This window comes from Salminus brasiliensis, chromosome 2, assembly GCF_030463535.1.
Source record: "Salminus brasiliensis chromosome 2, fSalBra1.hap2, whole genome shotgun sequence".
Classification (NCBI taxonomy): Eukaryota; Metazoa; Chordata; class Actinopteri; order Characiformes; family Bryconidae; genus Salminus; species Salminus brasiliensis.
The window spans coordinates 50,260,685-50,283,026 of NC_132879.1; the positions used below are offsets into that span (position 1 = coordinate 50,260,685).

General features: G+C 37.8%; 1 protein-coding gene across 1 annotated transcript in view; it reads right to left on the reverse strand.

Moving 5' to 3' along the window:
• Positions 1-336: 336 nt before the first annotated feature.
• LOC140549424 (scavenger receptor cysteine-rich domain-containing protein DMBT1-like) overlaps positions 337-22,342 on the reverse strand; it is a 50,124-nt gene continuing 28,118 nt past the window's right edge. Inside the window, 20 exon segments of the mRNA XM_072673066.1 lie at positions 337-919; positions 1,218-1,289; positions 2,258-2,320; positions 2,551-2,628; positions 2,888-2,950; positions 3,219-3,281; positions 4,205-4,294; positions 4,424-4,582; positions 4,675-4,728; positions 5,368-5,676; positions 5,894-5,965; positions 6,119-6,424; positions 7,384-7,698; positions 7,966-8,289; positions 8,472-8,786; positions 9,017-9,331; positions 12,347-12,649; positions 14,456-14,758; positions 14,883-15,191; positions 21,589-21,678. Coding sequence (XP_072529167.1) covers positions 870-919; positions 1,218-1,289; positions 2,258-2,320; positions 2,551-2,628; positions 2,888-2,950; positions 3,219-3,281; positions 4,205-4,294; positions 4,424-4,582; positions 4,675-4,728; positions 5,368-5,676; positions 5,894-5,965; positions 6,119-6,424; positions 7,384-7,698; positions 7,966-8,289; positions 8,472-8,786; positions 9,017-9,331; positions 12,347-12,649; positions 14,456-14,758; positions 14,883-15,191; positions 21,589-21,678 — 3,653 coding nt within the window. The 3' untranslated portion in view covers positions 337-869.

A 22,342-nucleotide genomic window follows, 5' to 3' on the forward strand; every position in this document is an offset into this window, starting at 1 on the left:
TGTGGTGGGATGATGTCTATCTAGATGCCACACCTAAGCAGACCTTCCACATCCCGTGCAACATGAATAGCCTTCACTGAGCCCCAAGAAAGGCAGAACACTTCATTCATCCATTTGGCCGCAGTAAGTCTACTGCAGTGTGTGATTATTAGTAAATTTAGACTAAGGAATCTCCTCATATCTTCATCTTAATGGATGGATATAATCTGAAACTCTACAGAGAACACAGAGAAAACAGAGTGCAGACAAAAAGAAGTGAAACACATCATCTTTAACTGGTGTCAAAATTCACACTTTATTATCAGACTTGCTATATATTGTTGAAAGTACTGCGATCTATAACATTTCATATAAGCCAGTTAATACATACTTCAACCCCATCATAGGCAAACACTCTATAGCAAATAGTTTGAACTTATGCATTTATTTCTGATTAATAAACAGCATTTGAGTGATTGTCTTCAGAAACAAATAAATGTAACTCTGATTAGTGATTTCATATCAGTAGGAAATTGGTGGAAAGGAAATTGATACATTTATTGTTAGTTTTGATTTAAATATCTTTGGATGAAATGCAGATTATGTTAAATGTACACTTGCAGTGATTTGACTTTTTTCAACTATACAAACCATGAAATCAATGAAATCATCAAACCATAAAATCTAAGCTAATGTATGACGTGTAAGCATTTTCTGCCTTAAATTTATTACGTGTTCAAAATAATGAAAATAAAAACATGTTTACAGTAAAAGTCAAAAGTATGTTTACAAAAAAGTAAAAAAGTAAAAAAGTATTTTACTTCTGGTTTAGTTTGAAATGGCACAACAATTTCCTGAGCAGACAAACTGGTTGGACTCGATGCAATGGTCTATCTCTCCTTCTCAGACACCTCCACCACCTCTACCACATCATCATAGTCTGGAAGTAACAGAAAAGAAACAGATAAAAATCTTTATGTTTTAAATTGTAATTTAATGCTGGAAGCCTCAGTTTCTAATCATTGCATTTTCTTTTATTTAATAAATTCTATCCTTTTAAACACATAAATGACATTATTTCCATCATCATCATCATCATTACTCTGTAATCATCCATGTATATCATGAGTTACAGTGATGCAAATCCATATTTTACTAACAACACTCTGCAATAAGGTGAGCAAAGAAAAATGTTTGTTTTATCTCTCTCCACCTCAATAAAGCCATTGTATGCTCACCTTCATCACCTGCTACACCTCCTAACTCCTGTCTAGGAGTGAGGACATCATCATAGCCCTCAGGAGGGTACACTGCACCAACATATGTAGACAAATGTTTTGATGACAGTGAGCAACAAATATGATTTCATTATTGAATGGATGGTTTTTCACAATGAATTTTCCATTTTAAAAGAGTCAGACCTGGTGTACTGTGTGGGCTCTCTCCAGCAGGAGTCACATCGTCGTAGATCTCCACTTTGTTTTCTGTCAAAATGAAAAAATGACAGGCAGCCTCAGTGACAAGAGACTTGATTTTTACTAAACACCAACTCCAATTAAGATATTCATTATACCACAAACTGGGTACTTCACAAGAAAGAGTTGGTGGAGATCTCTTTTTCTTGTCTAGCTAAGGTTTATTAACTGGAAAAATTATATTGTGACAAAATTGTAAAAGACCATGTTTTAGACCATGGCTACTGCAGTAGTAAAGTAGTGAAAAATAGTGAAATAAGGCTATATAATGTTACCAGGCTATTATGCAACATGCCCTCTATACACTAATATCGAGATTATTGTAAATAAATTCACATGAACAAGAATGTGATATGTTATGTTCAGAATCACTTTTCCCCAGAAGACTGAAAGGATCTAATCTAATCTAAAAAGTTGAACAAGTGGATAATCGGGTAGCCAGTGCCACCCCAGCCACCCTAATGGCCTCAATCAATTGACAGTAATTTCACCAATTAACTATAATTTAATGCTGGAAGCCTCAGTTTCTAATCATTGCATTTTCTTTTATTTATTAAGGTGAGCAAAGAAAAATGTTTGTTTTATCTCTCTCCACCTCAATAAAGACATTGTATGCTCACCTCCATCACCTGCTACACCTGCTAACTCCTGCCTAGGAGTGAGGACATCATCATAGCCCTCAGGAGGGCACACTGCACCGACATATGTAGACAAATGTTTTGATGACAGTGAGCAACAAATATGATTTCATTATTTAATGGATGGTTTTTCATAATGAATTTTCCATTTTAAAAGAGTCAGACCTGGTGTACTGTGTGGGCTCTCTCCAGCAGGAGTCACATCGTCATAGATCTCCACTTTGTTTTCTGTCAAAATGTAAAAATGAAAGGTAGCCTCAGTGACAAGAGACTTGATTTTTACTAAATACAAACTCCAATTTAGATATTCATTATACCACAAACTGGGTACTTCACAAGAAAGAGTTCTATTCCTGCTCTTTATCTTTAATATTGAGTTAAATGTGCAAAGCTGTACACTGTAGTATCATAAATAAAACCATACAAATATTCACATAAATATTCAAACAGGAACACACTTGCTAATCTATCGGGTCTCTGTCCAGCAGTGATGACATCATCATAGTTGTCTGTTGTGTCCTCTGTGCCCACCTCACCTAAATCAAATAAAAACATTGACATATTTCATAAAGTTTGCGTAGCACAACAGATAACACCAGTACCTACCAGTGAGCTAGTGAGAGTCAATTCCTGGTCTGGGTGGCTATGCTGTGCTACACCAATAAGAGTCCTTGGCCAAGACTCTAAACACTACATTGTCCCACCTTTGTAATCTGAGTAACCTGTAAGTCACTCTGGAGAAGAGTGTCAGTTAAAAGTATAAAATTTAAATGATCAGTTTATAAAGTCACTTACTTCTCAGTCCACTGGTGGTGGTCTCATTATAATATTCAGGCTTTTCTTCATCCACTGTCTTTGCTAGAAGAGAATGAAGAGAATGAGCTTCTCCATTTTCTCATTCTAAAATAAATGTTGATTCTAAAAGAGGCTTTTGTGAATAATCTCAGATGCCTGACACCAGTAGCAGCTGTGATTCAAATCATGAACGCACATCTAAGATCCTTTCATAAAAATGTTCTTACAGAAGATAAATCAACACAAGCTACTGAGGAATGTGATTGATGTTTAGGGTAAGCCTCCTGTAAAAATACACAGAAGTAATAAAACACATGTTTTGCTGACTTACTTGAGAGAAGCTGCTCTTCCACATTTTCATATCCTGAATTCTGCTCTTCAGAGAGGATGTTTCCTGTTACATTAGAGCAGAACAGTCGTGGAAAACCTTCAGAATTCCAGACAAGTCTCACAGGAAACACAATTCCACTTTGACTGATGACCTAAACTACACACCACAAGATGAACTGAAAATCCACTACAAAAACTACATTTCCCATAATGACATGGTGTCTTGGTTTCAGTTTCGATTATACCAGGCCTTACAGAAACTGTTCTCAATAAAGGTCAATCAATGAAAAGCCAGTTAAAACACTCAAACTCATGAAAAACATCTTTAAGGAATTTAACAAAAAAACTGAATCAACCGTTTCGCAATTACAGCCATTTTTTCTCATAGACTTTCCATTCACACAGTCTCAAATGTAACTAAGGAACTGACAGATAAGCAGTATCATGACCACTTTTTCCTCGTTATTTCATGGCAGATGCAAGATGCACTGGTAACACTTAAAAAAGGAAGGTCAGATTGGACTAGAAAAAAAGGTCTGTGACAAAAAAAGGGAAGAATCAAGAACACGATTCTTTGAACAGATGAAAGCAATATTAAATTCTAGTCTCGTCTTAATCTATAATGGTGGATGAAACTGAAAAAAGAGACAGAAATCCAAAACTCAGTAAATAGTAAAGAGCATGTCCAGATTCTCTCCAGACTACTACACTCCTGTTATTAACTATTTTATTAAAGGAATTTTTAAGCAGCATTATGAAGAATTGGTCTGGAGAGGCAATGACAGAGATGCTATTCTCCATATTACAGTCAATGGAGCATCAAAATGATGTAAGATAAGGTAAAATACTACAGCTGCTTTAAGGCATGTAGTTATTTACAGCCATTTAAACACAATTATTTCTACATGCCAGCTAACATTAGCTCCACTTCCCATATTGTGAGCAACTATGGACAGCCTCCAGTAGAACACTCCACATATTATTTACCCCTTTCAGTATATCTTTTATTGACATGTTTATGGTCAATCTCCTCATAGACTGGCTCAGACAGAGTCTTCTGCCTCCTCTTAGAGAGCACTGTGAGAGAGACAGAGAGAAACATGGAGTCAGTTCAGCAGAAGAGAAGACTGATGACAGACTGAAGGACTGATGATGTTTAGAGAATGTACAGAAAGTGGATTGTAGATGATCTCTGAATCTCCCTACCTCTCCTGAGCACTCTGTTCTGGTTAAACAGCACAACCAGAAGCACTAAGGCCAGGGAGAGCAACATTCCCAGCACCAGGAGAGACACTGGATAGGCGTAGGGATAATGAGAGGATGGAATTTGTGAAGGAGAGATTGTCTGCTTCTCACTCAGATGTGCTGGAAATATACATAAAGAGTAAAACTCAGTGGAACATCACAGTGTATTTAGAGATCTGTAGAAAGATCACTTAAAGGAATAAAAGGAGTACCAGTGATGACAGTTGTGGTTGTTTCAGATGCAATAGTAGAGGTCACAAATATGTCTGCAAAAAGAGTAAAAGGCTCAGGCAAAAGAGATAAAATAGAGAGAGTGAGAGAGAGAGAGAGATAGATAGAGAGAGAGAGAGAGAGAGAGATTAATGCAGAATTTAGTGAAAATTGGTATTTCTTGCTCCTGGGCTCCCCCTACAGTTGGGAAATGTAAGATGTGCTTTGAGACACACCTAAAAAATAAACCTTACAGCAGCATTTCTGGACAATCAAAAACAATATAGAAAAGTCACTGAAGTGATGGAAGAATGTGGACTGAGATAAAGAGTAAAATCACAGCAGTTTAAACTAAGGTGAGGTGTTAAGAACTAAGAAGATAGTGAGGAGAGCTGAAAAGATCATAGGGGTCTCTCTCCCCTCTGTCACAGACATTCACACCACACGCTGCACCGGTAAGGCCATCAGCATTGTGAAGGACCCCACTCATCCCTCACATGGACTTTTTTCACTGCTGCCATCTGGCAGAAGGTACAGGAACATGTGTGCTGTCACTGCACAGTTCTGCAATAGCTTTGTCCCACAAGCTTAAAGTGAATTAATTCAGTGCAAAGAATATAGGTGTCTTTCCCAAAAGTATCCAATCACAGAGAACACTGATGAATATAACACAGCATAACAAATAATCCTCTGACCTGCACAGCTGACCTCAGCTCTGTGGGAGCAGTCAGTGTGTCTCTTCAGGGAATGAGGACAGTCCCACAGGTGAAGCTCATTCCCTCTACACTTCACTCTGTTCAGCCAGACAGTCCCTTCACCAGCACCAAAGGCAGCACTCCCACCAGCTCTCTGTGCTGGACCACAGCCAAGCTGCTTGCAGACCACCTCAGTATCTTTGATGTCCCATAGATCATCACAGACGGACCCCCACTCAGCATTATGATACACCTCCAGCCTTCCAGAACAGCTTCCCTCTCCTCCCTTCAGCCTGAGAGGCAGGTGATCTAAATTACACACACACACACAGACACACACACACACACACATACACACACACACACACACACACACACACATACACCATTTCAACCATATCAACTCATATAAACGGAAGTTTAGATGAGATTGATTTGTCAAAACAATTAAGAATGAGTGAGTTATCTGGGTTTATTAACTTCTGATTAATATTTTAATGGTTCAGTAAACAGAATGCCTCCATACTTGAGCGCTGGTTCAGGTGTGGCAATAAGGAGAATTTCAGATGGTTTTCCAGTGTGTGCTGTTTATTCTCTCCTGTGAATATGAAAACAATACTGTATTAATATCAAACTGAGCTCAACATCAGGCTTTCAAATCTTCAATATTCTTCAATCCTGCAATACTCCTAATGTCTGCTTTCAAAATGAAAATATGTTTGTCCATCTCCAAGAAAGAGAAAGTCCCTACCTGAGCAGGTAATGTGAGCCGCCTCATCAGTATTATCGCACTTGTTCTGTCCCCAGGGGGATGATGGACACTGCCACAGAGAGGAGTCATGCTTCCTACATTTCACTTCATCCAGCCAGTTAGGAGCTGATTCCACTCTTGCTTTAGTAGCCTTCTCACTCCCAGTTCTTCCACAGTTCAGATCTCGACAGATCAGACTTGCTGCTTCTTCATCTATGCCTGTCACACACACATTCCCCCAGGTTCCATTGTAGAACACCTCCAGATTCCCCTCACAGCCCTCAGTGAGTCTGATCTCTTTAAACTCTGGTGGGAGAAAGGTGTTGAATAATTATGTCTTGCAGGTATTTGGAAACGATCTAAACTATCTAGAACTATTTGGAAGATATCTGAAAACTAGCCACTTAGCTATCATAATTATTTTACATCTCCTTTCCCTAAGCTCAACCTGGCTTGATATACCCTGTATGTCCAAATGTATGTGGACACTCCTACTAATGAATGAATTCAGCTACTTTAAGTTGCACTCATTGCTGATAAAGATATGCCAAAAGATTTCCTAAAAAGTAGATAAGAACCAAACAAGATATTAGACTCTGCCTTTCATTTATTGAAACAAATGATCTGAAATGATACAATATTATATTAAAAGTGTATCCAATATTTAATAAATAATATCCAATTTTAAAGTATGTGATCCACTAGGATTAACAGAAGATATAATCAGAGTCAGATATTTTTAATCAATGGGATGACAATCAGGTTTAAGTGGGTGCCCTGTTTTTTATAAAGAAAGGGGATCAATTAAAGTCAGATCTTTACAACACATGGCAAGAACAAAGAAGATTGATGAAGACCTCAGATGAGGTGTTGATGCTCATCAGACTGGAAAAGGTAAGTCAAAAGGGTTCGGACTCCACCAATCCACAGTCAGACTATTATTCAACACCCTTAAGACCTAAGACCATCATTACCATTATTATGGTTAACCAACAATGGTCATGCCAAGAGTAAGACATGTAATAGTCTGTGAGATCACAAGGGAACCCAAAATAACTAAAGGCCTCTCTCACATTGACTAATGTTAATGTTTATTAGTCCACCATCAGGAGAACACTGAACAACAGTGGTGTGTATGGCAAGGTTGCAAAAAGAAAGTTTACCAAAGATTGCATTGACAAGCCAAAAGGCAATTGGCATAAAAGCAGTACCACACACTTTAACAACTGAACATATTATAAATAGCAGCAGTCATCAAATGTTACCTGAGCACACGACTCCTACATCATCCTTGTGTCCACATTCACCCTCTCCACACAGCTGATATCTGCAGTTCCACAGAGACGTCTCGTTCCTCTCACACTCCACCTCATTCAGCCAAATGGGTCCAGTTCCAGCTCCAAACCGGGCTGGTACCAGAGCATTGAGGGCCACTCCACACTGTAGCTGTCTGCAGACCACCTGTGCATCCTCAATATCCCACAATTCATCACTCACTGTCCCCCATGAGCCACTGTGAAAAACCTCCAGCCTTCCTGCACAGTCTCCCCCAGAACCAACCAGCCTGATGGAGCTACGAGCTACAATTCAGAGAAAATTTACTGAGCATGACTTCTTATAATAATAAAATTATTATCCCCAAAATATTATTCATTTCTATGATGATACACACACGTGAAATATTATATATGTCTAAAGACTTGTTTGGACATGGTTGTTTGGTTAAAACCTGATCAACACACTTACTGTTGCCCTGTTCCTCTAATCTGTCACTCTATTCTGTATAGTTGTAATATTTTCTGCTATATTAACAACTAAATTATTCTAAATGATTCCAATATTTTTACCAGAGCAGGTGATGTACAGCTGTTCTCTGGAGCTGCAGTTGACTGCTTGTGCACTGCTGCAGTTCCCCAGATGAGCTTCACTCCCAGAACAGTTGAAACCCGTCACACACATGTAGCTGTGTTCAGAACTGGATGGAGAGGAGCTGGAGATACTGAATACAGAGCCACAGCCCAGCTGTCTGCAGACCACAGAAGCCTCAGACTCACTCCAGGAGTCCAGCAGAACTCTCCTCCAGTCCTGCCTGAAGTACACCTCCACCTCCCCCTCACACTCCATCCTTCCAGACAACCGCACTCGCCCCTCATGAAACGCCAGAGAGGAACCTGAAGATACAACAAAAATACTTTAAATTCAGGATTGTACTTGCAGTCATTTGTTTTTGCATTTTCTAAAGAACACTTTTTTCTAATTCAACCTTTTTTATGATAAAAAAGATAATTCATGCACTATTTGCCCATGTCCCAGTAGTTGAGAAAGCATTACCAATAAGATTCGTAAAGCTCACCATTGCAGACGACTCCAACATCCTGTTTATGAGAGCATGCAGTTCGACTCCATGATGAAATGGGACATTTTGACAGGTGTGTTTCGTTCCCCTGACAATCAAACACATCAGCCCAGATCCGGCCACTCCCCTCCCCAAACCAGTCTGACCCCAACACTGCCACAGCACTCCCACACTTCATCTGACCACAGAGGACACTGGCAGCTCTCATATCCCAGCTTACATCACACACTGTGCCCCAATCACTGAGGTACTGGAGCTCCACTCGTCCAGAACAGGAGTCTGAGCCGTTCACCAGCCGCACCTCAGTGTGACCTGAAACCGCAGATTATTCAAAGAGCAGATAAACAGGAATGCAGGTATTACATTTTAGACCAATTTCCTGGCCAGGAATTAAACTGTGTGTGGTCCAGGACTACCTGTACTGCCTGTCCAGGAAATTCTCTGTCTTATGTAATGAGATGTACATAAATAATATGAAATGTTATACTTTACCAGCACACATGGAGTCAAAACATAAAAACTACAAAGCATGTAGTTCTTACCAGCACATATGAGTCCCACATCACTGTCATGGGAGCAGTTGTGTTTGAGTGAAGATGATATTGGACAGAGAGTAATGTCAGATTCTTTTCCTCTACACTGAAGCTCCTCTGACCACACCTGACCCTCCCCTCTGCCAAAAGCAGCTGCTCCCAGCACCTCCACAGGAAGCCCACAGCCCAGCTCTCGACACACAACCTCTGCATCCTGCTGGTCAAAGCCAGCATCACACACTGTGACCCAGGTCTCTCCATGAAGAACCTCTACTCTCCCAGAGCACTGATGAGGACCATCCACAAGTCTGGACATTCTGTGACCTGTGTGTATTGTAACCTCATTAAAATACAACAATATATATTTGTGCACCTCAGGAACTTATTATATCATAAAAAAGTTTATTCATTATCACAATTTGATTCAAACGGTTATATTTTATATTTATTACACACATAATTACATATTTCAAGCTTTGTATTTATTTATAAATTTTTCTTGGTAATAATATAAATTTTCTTAGGATTTAATAATAAAACAAAAAAAATGTGTCACTTAAAATGTAAGGAATATAAAATATGACTGTTTAATACAATATTCAGAGGAAGATACTTACATAATTTCCTAAGCCGCTTTAGGTTAACATGCAGTGTTCAATAAAGTGCATATTCTCAATTGATAAGGGGTTGCATATTGTCAGTGATGGATTAACACCAATTAATGTTGCATTCATAATGTAATTCTCCTTTCAAAGGTAGGTTTAATTTTGAGTTTGGAAAAATGGCCGTATCAACAAAAGAAAAGTCTTGAAAAATTTAACTTTAAATTTAATAAATCTGAAATATGTGACGGTTTTGCATCAAATTATGAATACAAACGATTTTCACAATATTACATTTTTTAGGTGAACTGGTATATTGTTAAAAAGAAAAAGAAATGTAATACTGAAATCCACTTTTGAAAAAGTATGTTAACAAAACTCTCTCACACTCACTGTCAAACTCTACCCTGAATATGGATCAAGTTTAATATTGAATTGTTAATGTTTAGTTATCTTTGCAGGGTAATGTTTCCAGTAACAGAAAGAGTACACACACAAATACATTGGACTATTTTAAAGAAGTTAATATGGCACATGTGTAAATCTGCCAAGAGCAGGACACAACTGAGGTGCTGTGCAAGAAGGAGGCTAGTGAGAGAGGCCGCCAAGACACATATATTATATAGGACATTGTATATACAAATCATCGTGGTGCAGCTTAAGGTCTGAGATATATGATATAAGATATAAGCAGTATGTTTAATGCAACATAAATAAGCAGGCTTGAGCAACTATAACAGGATCCAAATCCTTATTTCTAAATAACTGTTGAATCATTCATCAAAATGTCAGCAAACAACACTTGCTGTGTAGTGATTGGAGGGCTAAGGCTAAACCCCTTATATTGGCAGTCTAGTCATGCCCCCAATAATGGATTTTTGATACAGCCTAACTGGTTGCTAGTTAGTTTTTATTTACTTAGTTTTTATTTCTACAGGAATTCTTTACAGGAAGTTTTTGTAATGAGTAGAACATTAGTGATATTAGTGGTAGCAAAGTACACAGTAATATTTTGTAAGTAATATTATTAAATATAGCCACCATCAGAACACCTGCTCTCTAGTCTAGTTGCAACATTTTGCTAATAGGTTTATAATACAAAGACATTTTTAATACAGCTTGTGTTTTGACCCTCTTTTGTCCCGTGGATCTTTGTCTTTTGTGCCTTGATATCTGCATTGATCTGTATCAACTAGGTTTCTTTATATGTAAAGTTGCTTTGCCTTCATGACCCTCTTTAAAGCTCCATACCCTGGGGCAAACTAAGGTGGTCAGCTTTACATGCAAATCTCTGGTTCCAACAGTTTAACTTAAACAGAAACGTTACATTCAAATTGTTAAATCTTGCACAACAATCACGTTACTTTTGTTAGTAACAGCGATTAGTAAGAACAATCTGCTTCTAATAAATACCAGTACTTGTCCACAGGATAAAAACAGTCATTGTCCTTTTTTTTTTTAGATTAGTGTTACGCTAAACTCATTTCTACCTCCAATGCTGTGAATCTGACATTCTCTCTCTCATCATTACATGTTTATTCAATAAAATTTGATTCATTTTAAACTGACATCTCTTCTGTGAGTGTTTATATATATATATATATATATATATATATATATATATATATATATATATATATATATATATATAAAAAAGGGTCCCTGGGCGGTAGAACTGCCTTCTGAGGTGAGACTAAATTTAATTCGTAACCATTCAGAAAGCTCTCTATTGTGCAGCAATACATGTTGACAATAACATACAATAGTATATATTTAAATGTTTTTTGTTTGACATGTTTTTGTTAACCAACATAATTAACATAACATGTTTTCTTTACTATATTTTGTTTGTTTTGACGCTACATATGTACTATGATAAAACTGATGTTGTACACAAACTGTTGTGGCACTGCAATTTTCCACCAAGAAGACATGAAGACAGGAGTTGTTTTGAAGAGTTTGTTAGGGGTAACATTGCCTTGCTTGTTTCAGAGATGTGTGTTTCTTTAAGTGGACTCATTCCCTAAAAATTAAAATTAAAAATTAGGGTCACCCTTAATGTACAAATGTATTTTTATTTTTTTTATTAGTCTAGTTTTTCTAATCTTTTCAGTAACTGATGAAATTGTATTTTTATATAATATCTTATATTATATCTTTATATATTATATCTTATTTTGTATATTTATATTATAATTTTTTATTATATTTTATATTCATTATTGACGCTGCATAATAATGACCTAATAACTATTTAATTTACCTGAACCATGGGAATCACATGCTGGATGTTAACTATAAGGAAATAAATGAAACCTCTCAAAACAAAATAACATTCTCAACCACTTCACAACCAAATACAATACAAGTAATACATTATATTACAGTAGATTGAAGCTTACCTGAACAGATGACTTCAGTATCCCACATATGATTACAGCTATGTTTACCCCATCCCAGTGATCCACATTCCAACCGAGAGCACACACAGTTCCCCACTGTCCTCTGTGAAGAACTTCTACTCTCCCAGCACAGCGACTTCCACCATCCATCAGCCTCATACTGTCTGTGTGATAGAAAGAGAGAGAGAGAAAATAAAGAGAGAAAAGAAAGAGAAAGGGGGCAGATGATGAGACTAAATGAGAAATCCACTTTATTAAATATTTCATAAAGTGTGAACATTTTATATTTATTATAAATGCAAGCAAATAAACAAACAAATAAACAAACAACTTACCAGAACACACCAGTCCCACATCATTATCATGGGAGCAGTTGTGTTTGAGTGAAGATGATGTTGGACAGAAGTGAAGCTGAGATTCGTTCCCTCTACACTGAAGCTCCTCTGACCACACCTGACTCTCCCCTCTGCCAAAAGCAGCTGCTCCCAGCACCTCCACAGGAAGCCCACAGCCCAGCTCTCGACACACAACCTCTGCATCCTGCTGGTCAAAGCCAGCATTAGACACTGTGACCCAGGTCTTATTGTGAAGCACTTCCCCTCTCCCAGAGCAGTGAGAACCTCCAACCAGCCTGACTCCTAAAATATTTATCACAAGAAAAAAAGGTAAATCTAAGGATATGTAATGAGTCACCGCAGCCAGACCAGTCAAAACTGTTATATTACATTCATCCACAAGTACATTTCCATAATGGGTAATGATTACAATACTATGATGACTCCCTTCCTATGCTAATATACCACTCAATGTAGCAAGCATAGTCAATATAATAAGAGTCTAGTATAATAAGAGCTTATGTTATAAGTGTAATTTCATGCTCCTTATAAGTTATTGATGACAACAGTCACCACCACCACCACCAGTCAAAGTCCTTATAAGCAAGTCTGTTCACTCGGCAGCCATCTTTGCAACTTCGCCAGGAAATAATTTCTGGTCACACAAGACTAGGCTCCCTAGGATCTCTTTGAAGACTAAATAGAGACTAAAATACTCAAAACTGAAGGTCAAATTACCATTTTCAAAACAAACTGCTGATAAAACCTGATAATCACCTCCTGAATTGTAAGTAGCGTTTGACTCAATAATGCACAGAAGATTTTTCTGATTTTTCTGGCTACTGAGCTTGAGCAGAGTACATACTACAGAGTAGTAACTAATTATTGTTAGATGAAGTGATACACTGTAAACATTGGTTTAAACTGGTGTTAAGCACTGGTATGATTTAAATGGATAGGTGGAGCGAGTGAATGAGTGAGTGAATGAGCTAGCAAGTGAAGAAGAGAGAGAGAAGCAGAACGAGGGCAGAGTGTGAATGTCACGAGTGAGAGTACAGTTCAAGTAGCCGCAGGGCAGGCTGTTCAACATTAAAATAAAGTAAAGTAATGACCGAGTTTCCTCCTCTCACTCAACCAACCCACAGCCCAAGATTGAGGTGAACTAGCCTAAAAGAGACAGAGACTCATTCATCCTTGTGTTTAAGTGAGCAGTTGTGTTTAAGTGAAGATGATGTTGGACAGAAGTGAAGCTGAGGTTCGTTGCCTCTACACTGAAGCTCCTCTGACCACACCTGACCCTCCCCTCTGCCAAAAGCAGCTGCTCCCAGCACCTCCACAGGAAGCCCACAGCCCAGCTCTCGACACACAACCTCTGCATCCTGCTGGTCAAAGTCAGCATCACACACTGTGACCCAGGTCTCTCCATGAAGAGCCTCTACTCTCCCAGAGCAGTGAGAACGATTAACCAGTCTGACTCCTAAAAGAGACAGCTGCTTAGAAGAGAAAATTGAAAATTTCAGGGGTCACTCTGGGCACAACAGAATGAAGCAAGTTTCTGCAGCTCAATCTGAACTCAAAATCATCCATAGATGATCACCACAATAGCCAGGACTCATGCCTGCCATCGCTACCACGTAAAATTATCCACAGTCATAGATGAACTCCACACGTTAGGTTTGCTAGGGTCCAATGGCCAAAAGAGGGAGCATCATACATGGTGCACCAGAAGACAAAAGCAAGCAAGCTGGAGTTCACGCTAGACTAAACATTAATTGTCCGGCTGTCCTGCTCATTCTGCTATCCAGCATTTGCTCCTTGGACAGCATACTGGATCTTTCCTGGTGCGCACAGGGCTGAGTCCCACTCCCACTACAGCAAAGACCACCATAATGTGTCGTGCTAATTTCATCTTATAGACTGCTTATCAGATGTACCAAATCAGAGTAGAAGAAGCTAGAATGTAACTTTACTTTTCAGATCTGTTTTGAGCACACTGACATGGACATGTTTATGGAGGCTGAGACTGCAGGAGATTCCATGAACCTTCCGTTTGTCTACTGAATACATTTCAAACAGTCATCTGGAAGAACTACAAAACACATTTCTTACCAGCACACACCAGTCCCACATCATTATCATGGGAGCAGTTGTGTTTAAGTGAAGATGATGTTGGACAGAAGTGAAGCTGAGGTTCGTTGCCTCTACACTGAAGCTCCTCTGACCACACCTGACCCTCCCCTCTGCCAAAAGCAGCTGCTCCCAGCACCTCCACAGGAAGCCCACAGCCCAGCTCTCGACACACAACCTCTGCATCCTGCTGGTCAAAGTCAGCATCACACACTGTGACCCAGGTCTCTCCATGAAGAGCCTCTACTCTCCCAGAGCACCGAGATCCACCAACCAACCTGACTCCTGAAATATAAGAGAATGAGCAAAGAGAGGAAATAAGCAATAGAAAGTCAGGGCAATACTTCTGTATAAAAAGTTCTCATTCAGATTTTCTAAATTAAAATCTACTACACATTGTGTTTCTTACCTGAACAGATGACTCCAGAATTTTGAGTCGGACTGCAGTCATGTTTACCCCACAGTCTTGATCTACAGTTCTTCAGTGTAGACTCTGATCCACTACAGTCCACATCATCCATCCAGATTGGTCCTGATCCTGATCCAAAGTTAGCATCACTCAGTACATCTACAGCCTCTCCACAGCCCAGCTCTCTACACACCACTACAGCATCACTCATATCCCAGTTATCATCACACACTGTTCCCCACTGTCCTCTATGAAGAACCTCCACTCTCCCAGCACAGCGACTGCCACCATCCACCAACCTTACACTACCTGTTCAACAGAGAGAAAAAAAGGAAGTGAGAACAAAAGATTAATGGAAGTTATACAAAGCATAACACTTGAGCAGCAAGTGTCAGCAGTGACTCTGCCAGGGATTTTAGTGTCTCATGAAAAGATATTACATTGGGTCTCACAACTCTAACAATTCTGACAAAATACTCAATGCTCACTTAATGCATTTTTAGGGTCAGTCACGAGGCCCCAACCTCAGCATTTCTGTTCAGGATTTGATAGTTGAAACGATTCATAATCTGCTTGTCCACCATTCTGCTCTTAGTATCCCATAATGAGAAAGTAACAAAATATATATATTTAAATTATTTACTAATTTATTAAAAAGAAAAAACTAAAATTTCACATTTACATAAGTATTCAGATCCTTTGCTTTGACACTTGAAATTTAGCTCTGAGAGCCTCATATTTCTCTTGATCATCTTTGAGATGTTTTTGCTCCTTGATTGGAGTCCAACTGTAGTGAATTTAATTGATTGGACATTATTTGGAAAGACATACACCTAAGATAAGATAAGGTCTCACAGCCGACAAAGCATGTTTGAGCGAAAAGCAAGCCATGAGGAGGAAATAACTGCCTGCAAAGCTCAGAGACAGGGTTGTGTGGAGGCACAGATCTGGAGAAGGCTACAAAAAAGGCTACAAAAACGTTTGGTTGAACTGAAATTTCCCAAGAGCACACTGGCTTCCATAATACTTAAATGAAGAGGTTTAGAACTTTAGAATACTTTAGAATGGTTTGTGCTGTTGAGGACTTATGAATGACTTGATATTACCAATGATAGTTCTGTTATTTCTGAAAAATCACATAAAATGTACAAAAAAAACAAATTTACATGATTCATCACACCCCTACCAATCCTACCTGATTTTTAGTTTAAAACAGGAGACACTAGGCTAGCTTTGCTTAAAAACACTGAACACTGAACGTTAAGTCATCTAATCTCTGTATACGTGATGATATTTTGTCATTCTTTTGCTCTGTTGTGTTCCTTTCCTGCTCCGTCAGTTTTGTTTGTCATGAGCTCTTTAGCACATAGCTCTATTTTGTTTATTCTTGTCTCCGCCCTCACCCCCACCTATACTTTAGTCTTCGGAGGTGTTCTCTACATTGTAGCCCTGCCCTGTTGTTAACTCCTGTCAGGTGTATTGATGCCCCCTTTTGTTTCAGTGTTGCTTGTCTTTTGTTTAGGGATGGGCAGAAGGAGGCTTCTGAAGCAACAACACATTTGAAGTGTATAAACATACGGCTCTACTATGCCACCTGTTGTAAAATAAAACTACTTCACCACCATTGTCTGATTCACTAGTGTGTGTAGACCATGCAACATGCATGTCAGCAGTTTTATCTTCTTATAATTGAATCATGTGAAGAAGTGAAATTTGTGAAGTGACATGACTGTGTTTGGAGCGAGGCACAGAATCATAGAATCTTCGAACCATTTTCTAAAGCACTAAGATTTATCTTCACCAAACAAAGGAAGATCTGCAATCAAGCCAAATGAGTTGAAAGAGATTTTTTTGGTGTGTATTTAGGGAGTGACAGTGTTTGTTATCAACCTCTTTCTCTTTCTCATATTTCAGATGGGAATATTCGCATGTCTTCGAAGTCTGTTGCACTTTTCTGACAAAAAACCTGATATCAAACTTTAGATATTAACTAATCAACTGCATCTGAACTGAACATTAAATTATGATTAATTGTAAAGATTTATTTTGCCAAACTATCCATTTCCCTACTTGTTTTTAACTATCTGTGGTGCAATTTATTTTTATTGCACTTATATTTTGTAACTTATTTATCTGCCATAATTGAACAAAAACAAGTAGTTACATCATTTATAGCCAGTTACTCGATCAGGCCAGTTCACAGACAACTTTCTAACTTAGCATAATTGAATGCAGCACTGTTTTACCTCTTTATTAATAGTTTAAACATTTTCATTTTTAAAAATGGATTCTACTGCTGTGAGACCCCATCACAGACCCTGAGAAAACCCCAAATCACTCTTTCAAAAAAACATATCCAGGTTTGGCAGAGGAGAATTAATCATGAATATAAATAATGCTAGTACTCCATGTAAAACTGTGATCAGTACAAAATAAATAATAAATCTGAAGATTGATTCACAAAAAACAGTGTTTATCACAATCTGAGGTTTTTTGTTCCTTACCTGAACAGATCATTCCAACATCTCTAGTGATCACACGTAGGATCAATAACTATCTCATTTCGTCCCCCACATTTGTTCATTGTAGACTCTGATCCATTACACACCCTCCCATATTGCCAGACAACTCCTGATCCTTGTCCAAAGTGATCAGCATTGACTACATCTACAGCCTCTCCACAGCCCAGCTCTCTACACACCACTGTAGCAGCTTTTATATCCCAGTAATCATCACACACTGTTCCCCTCTGTCCTCTACGAAAAATCTCCACTCTCCCAGCACAGCGACTGCCACCATCCACCAACCTTACAATGTCTGCACATGAGAGAGAAAGAAAAGAAAGAAAATATAAATGCCCAACAGCAGAATACTGACCCATAGCAGTATGTTCTGATTAGCATTAATGCTCTGATTGAATTTAATGTTGTTCATTTTCATTTGAGACAGTAAGAACTTACCAGCTGTGGAGAGAGTGATCATGGAGGACAGAAGAATAAGAAACACACAGCTGTCCATCTCCCTCTGATCTGCACACACTCCGTTCAACTCAGCAGTAGAACAAGCTCCCCCAGAGAGACTGAAGACACTGAGAGAGAGAGCGAGAGAGAGAGAGAGAGAGACCCCACAGCCACCAATCACACTCACTATGACCTTATTAGAAAGAGGAGAGGAAACCATCAAACATTTTCAGTGACAAATCAGAGGAGGCATTTTTTTCTTTCTCCATATTTATCAAAAGAGCGTCAGCGCTGATCAACACAACCCCCCTCCCTCTCTAGAGGAGTGTGTGTGTGTGTGTGTGTGTGTGTGTGTCTGTGTGTGTGTGTGTGTGTGAGGAGAGACGCTGGCAGCAGTGTGGTAGGAAACCCACCAACATACAGGAGACTGACTTCAGAGAGAGGAAACACTCCAGCTTTAATGCTGCACCTGCAGAGAGCTGATCCATACACTGATAAAGCCCCTCCCAACACACACACACACACACACACACTCACACACACACAAGCTGTTGGATAGGATTCAATTGTAGTTACATTAAACGTAAAGTATTACTGGATATTTTGGACTAATACTTTTGTATTGTTGTGGTTTAAAAATAAAAACAGTTCAATCCTACATGTTTTCCCTTGACGTCTCCTTCTGACATTTGTGGGACTTTTTTATAGAAATATTTTATTATTTTTTTTATTTCTACAAAACCAGTTTCCAACTTCTCTTTAACCCTTAAAATGAAACAGACTGTTTTAATTCCTACTTCTTTAAAATGGATATAAGATAAAATTTGGCCTCAGTCAGTAATATGAGGCCCCCAGTGGCCTCTTTAAGTCTCTTTAAGTTCAACCTGTGTAGAGAGTCCATACCTGAACATACATATTAAATCTCATGGTGATTGAACAAGTCTATTCATATGAAATATCTGCTGAAAACTGACAGGTCAGAGGTGACCATGTAGTTTAATTTATCAAGTCTTCATTACAAAGTTTCGTCTTAATAGGACAAGCGGTTTTTGAGAAACAGATATGTGAAAGTTATAGCGCCCCCTATATTGCAGTGGCACCAACGTATATGTATTACCCAGGAGTCCTAAAGTGAACACATGTTTGAAGTTTTGTAACAATCAGTCAAAAAAGTTACAGAGTTGCAGCTTTGTATGCATGATTTATATGGTCCAAGCTCCGTCCCTATTTGTAATTAGCATCTGGTATTATTGCATTGTTGAATTCCCAACATATTTTGGTAATTATTTAAAAAATGATAGACTTCTGATTCATTTGACACCAGAAAAGTGAAGATTGGTCAGAAATCCTAGGACAAGTTTGCATTCAAATTTGAGTGTGAAATGAGACAGGCGGAGCTGTATGGTTTTTGAGGCTTTTTTGTAGGGTGTGAGACATGAAATCAGTTTAAAAATGTATCTATATAAAATAGATGTGGATTAAAATGCTTAACACTTTTCTATAGAGGCATTGTCAGGCCGAAAGGGCAGCGCTCACTCATTTGAGAGAGAATGATTAATGCAATTAAGTGTTTTTTTTTTTTTTTTAAGGCCTTCATTTGTCTATTTCAAGTGTTGATCTACTGAGGGTGGTAGAAAAGTTAAATACATGCCAAAATGAGGCCCAATACACCCCTAATAGGCCTCATTGGAATACAGGAGAGAAGTAAAAGTAAGTTAAACTTGTCAAAAGGTGTGCGTATGATTATGATTATTAATCAGAATATCATTGTGGTGAAAATGTTAAGTGTTTCTGAGTGCTTTAGTGCACCTTTTAGAGCCACAGCTAGCAACTCTTAGTCTCAATATATACATGTGATTATAATTTTGAGATGCTGATGAGTTAACGATATAAATTAAAAATGCCATAGTCGCAATAACTAATTGATAGTCGAAGACCATGTTGAGTAAGAGAGTCAATAGGATTAAATTTTAGTTGAAAAGTTATGAAATATGGCCTCAGTCAGTGATATGTGGAGTCCAAGCTGAATCTCACAAGTAGGCCTAGAAGTGCTTCACTTTTGTAAATGTAATGTTAGGAGGAGCCCCTTAGGGTACTAGTCTGTGAATGGGCATCTTTGGAATACAGGAGACAAGTGAAAGTCAGGTAGAATTTGTCAAAAGGTGTCCATATGTCCATATAAGGTATTCATCAGGAGTCTTTCTCCAAGACAATCTAATCTCCAAGACTAAGTTTTGTTCAGCTTGACCTTTTGACCTTTGTAGAATAAGCTGTAGTCTTTGAATGAATAAGTCAAAATTCCAGAGAAGGAGTTACATTTCTGACAGAACATGTAATTTCAAAGTTATTCAGGTCAGAGAACTGAATCAAACACTATTGATTGTTTATCTGTAGACTTTATAATATCATAATAATAGAGATTTTAATGATTTTAAGTGTTTAAGCTCTTACCCAGAGCGACTTACAAAAGTGCTTCACTGTTTACTCTGAAAAATAACCTTAGCTAGTGTATCAAAAATACCTCTAAGCTTACATACTTCTAAATACAAGTCAGTATAAGAAATATAACCTGAAATAATTACTGCATAAAAAGTACATTTTTAACAACATTAAAGTCATGTATTATCCATCTCTACACCGGTGAAAAGAGTGCTGTCAAAAAGAAGGAAAACACATCATCCTTAACTGGTGTAAAAATCATACTTTATTATCACTCTTGCTGTATTTTGGCGTAAGTATTGTGTCACATAACATTTTGTGTTAAAGCATTTGGGTGATCATGTTCAGGAAAAATAAACGTGACTCTGATTGTTAATTAATTTTCAGCAAAGGAAAGTGATGCATTCTGTGAATCTATTTTCATTTACTCATCACTTTATACAACCAGGGATGGAGTGAATAATCAGCATAATACAGAATACACAGCCTGACTGAGAAACTCAATGAAAAGTTAAAGGAGAAAGCAAGAAATGTTGGCAATGTGCCAATAAACTGTTTCAACTTGACAAAGCATTAAAACTAAAGCTATTGTATGTAATGTAAGCATTTTCTACTTTCTACAATTTCTACTACTTTCTACATTATTTATAATGTATTTTTTTTTAAATAAAGAAAAGATAAAAATATACAGCAAAACATATTATTACAAAATTATACAAAAGAAGACCTAAAAAACTAATTCAATATGTTTTAAAATCCTTGGTTTAGTTTCAAGGGGCTTAAATGGTTTCCTGAGCAGATAAACTGGTCAGTCTCTGTCAGAAGGTCTCTCCCTCTTTCTTAGGCACCTCTACCACATCATCATAGTCTAAACAGAAGAGTAGAATGTATGTAAAATGAATAATGTACATTTTTAAAACTATGTTTAAAATAAAGATATTTAAAATATAGATCATTTTTATGCGAAACAAGTATTAAAACTACAAGCCTCAGTCTGTCATTATATTTACTGATGTTCAATAAGTGTCAATCCTGTCAAACTCACAGATGAATCACTGAACGCTTACATCATCAGTAAATTGTAATACCCCATTTATGCCACATGTTTTATCAGTCTCCACCTTAATACAATGTCTGTAGACTCACCTCTATTACCTGCCACACCTCCTAAATCCTGTCCAGAAGCGAGGACATCATCATAGTTCTCTGATATATGTACACAGATTTTTGATGGCAGTGAGTAATAAATATGATTTATTTACTGATTGATGGTAATGAATGACTTTTCCATTTTAAAATACTCAAACCTGGTGTGATGTGTGGATTCTCTTCAGCAGAAATGACATCGTCATAGATCTCCTCTTTGTTTTCTGTCAAAATGATGTTTTCTGTCTCCACTGTTTTTGCTAGGAAGAAGAAAATGAACATAAACCTTAAATCCTCTCATTTTTAAAATACATGTTGACTCTAAATTAGGCTTTCATAAAAGATTATTTTAGATGCCTAACCATCTTACAAAAGCTACTTTCCAGAGTAACAGCGGTAATATTTTTAAACTTTAGCAGATGCAACCATGCCATGCTCTCTCTCTCTCTCTCTCTCTCTCTATATATATATATATATATATATATATATATATATATATATATATATATATTCAGAAGCTACATATTTTGTTTATTTACAAATGAACAAATGCAGAATGCCAAACAAGTTGTACTGTAAATACACTAAATTCAGCAGTGAAATAGTAAAACTGTTAATCTAACCTACACAGCACACTATGGTGGTCATAGACATTTGCAAGTATTTAACAACAGGTCAACCAGCAGTAACACTTAGAGTTAGCTCTAGCAGCTTTGGTAAGCTTGGGAAGTTACAAAAAAAACTAAACTTATTTTTTTAGTCATGGGCATTATAAAACTGCATTTACAAAAAATGGTGTAATGTTTGCTCCAAGGCTCCTTCTACAGGTGGAGAATGTAAGCCTCCATTACACCACTAAAGATAAATCGCACATTAACACCACCCCCCCAACCCCACCCCACCCCCAACACCATC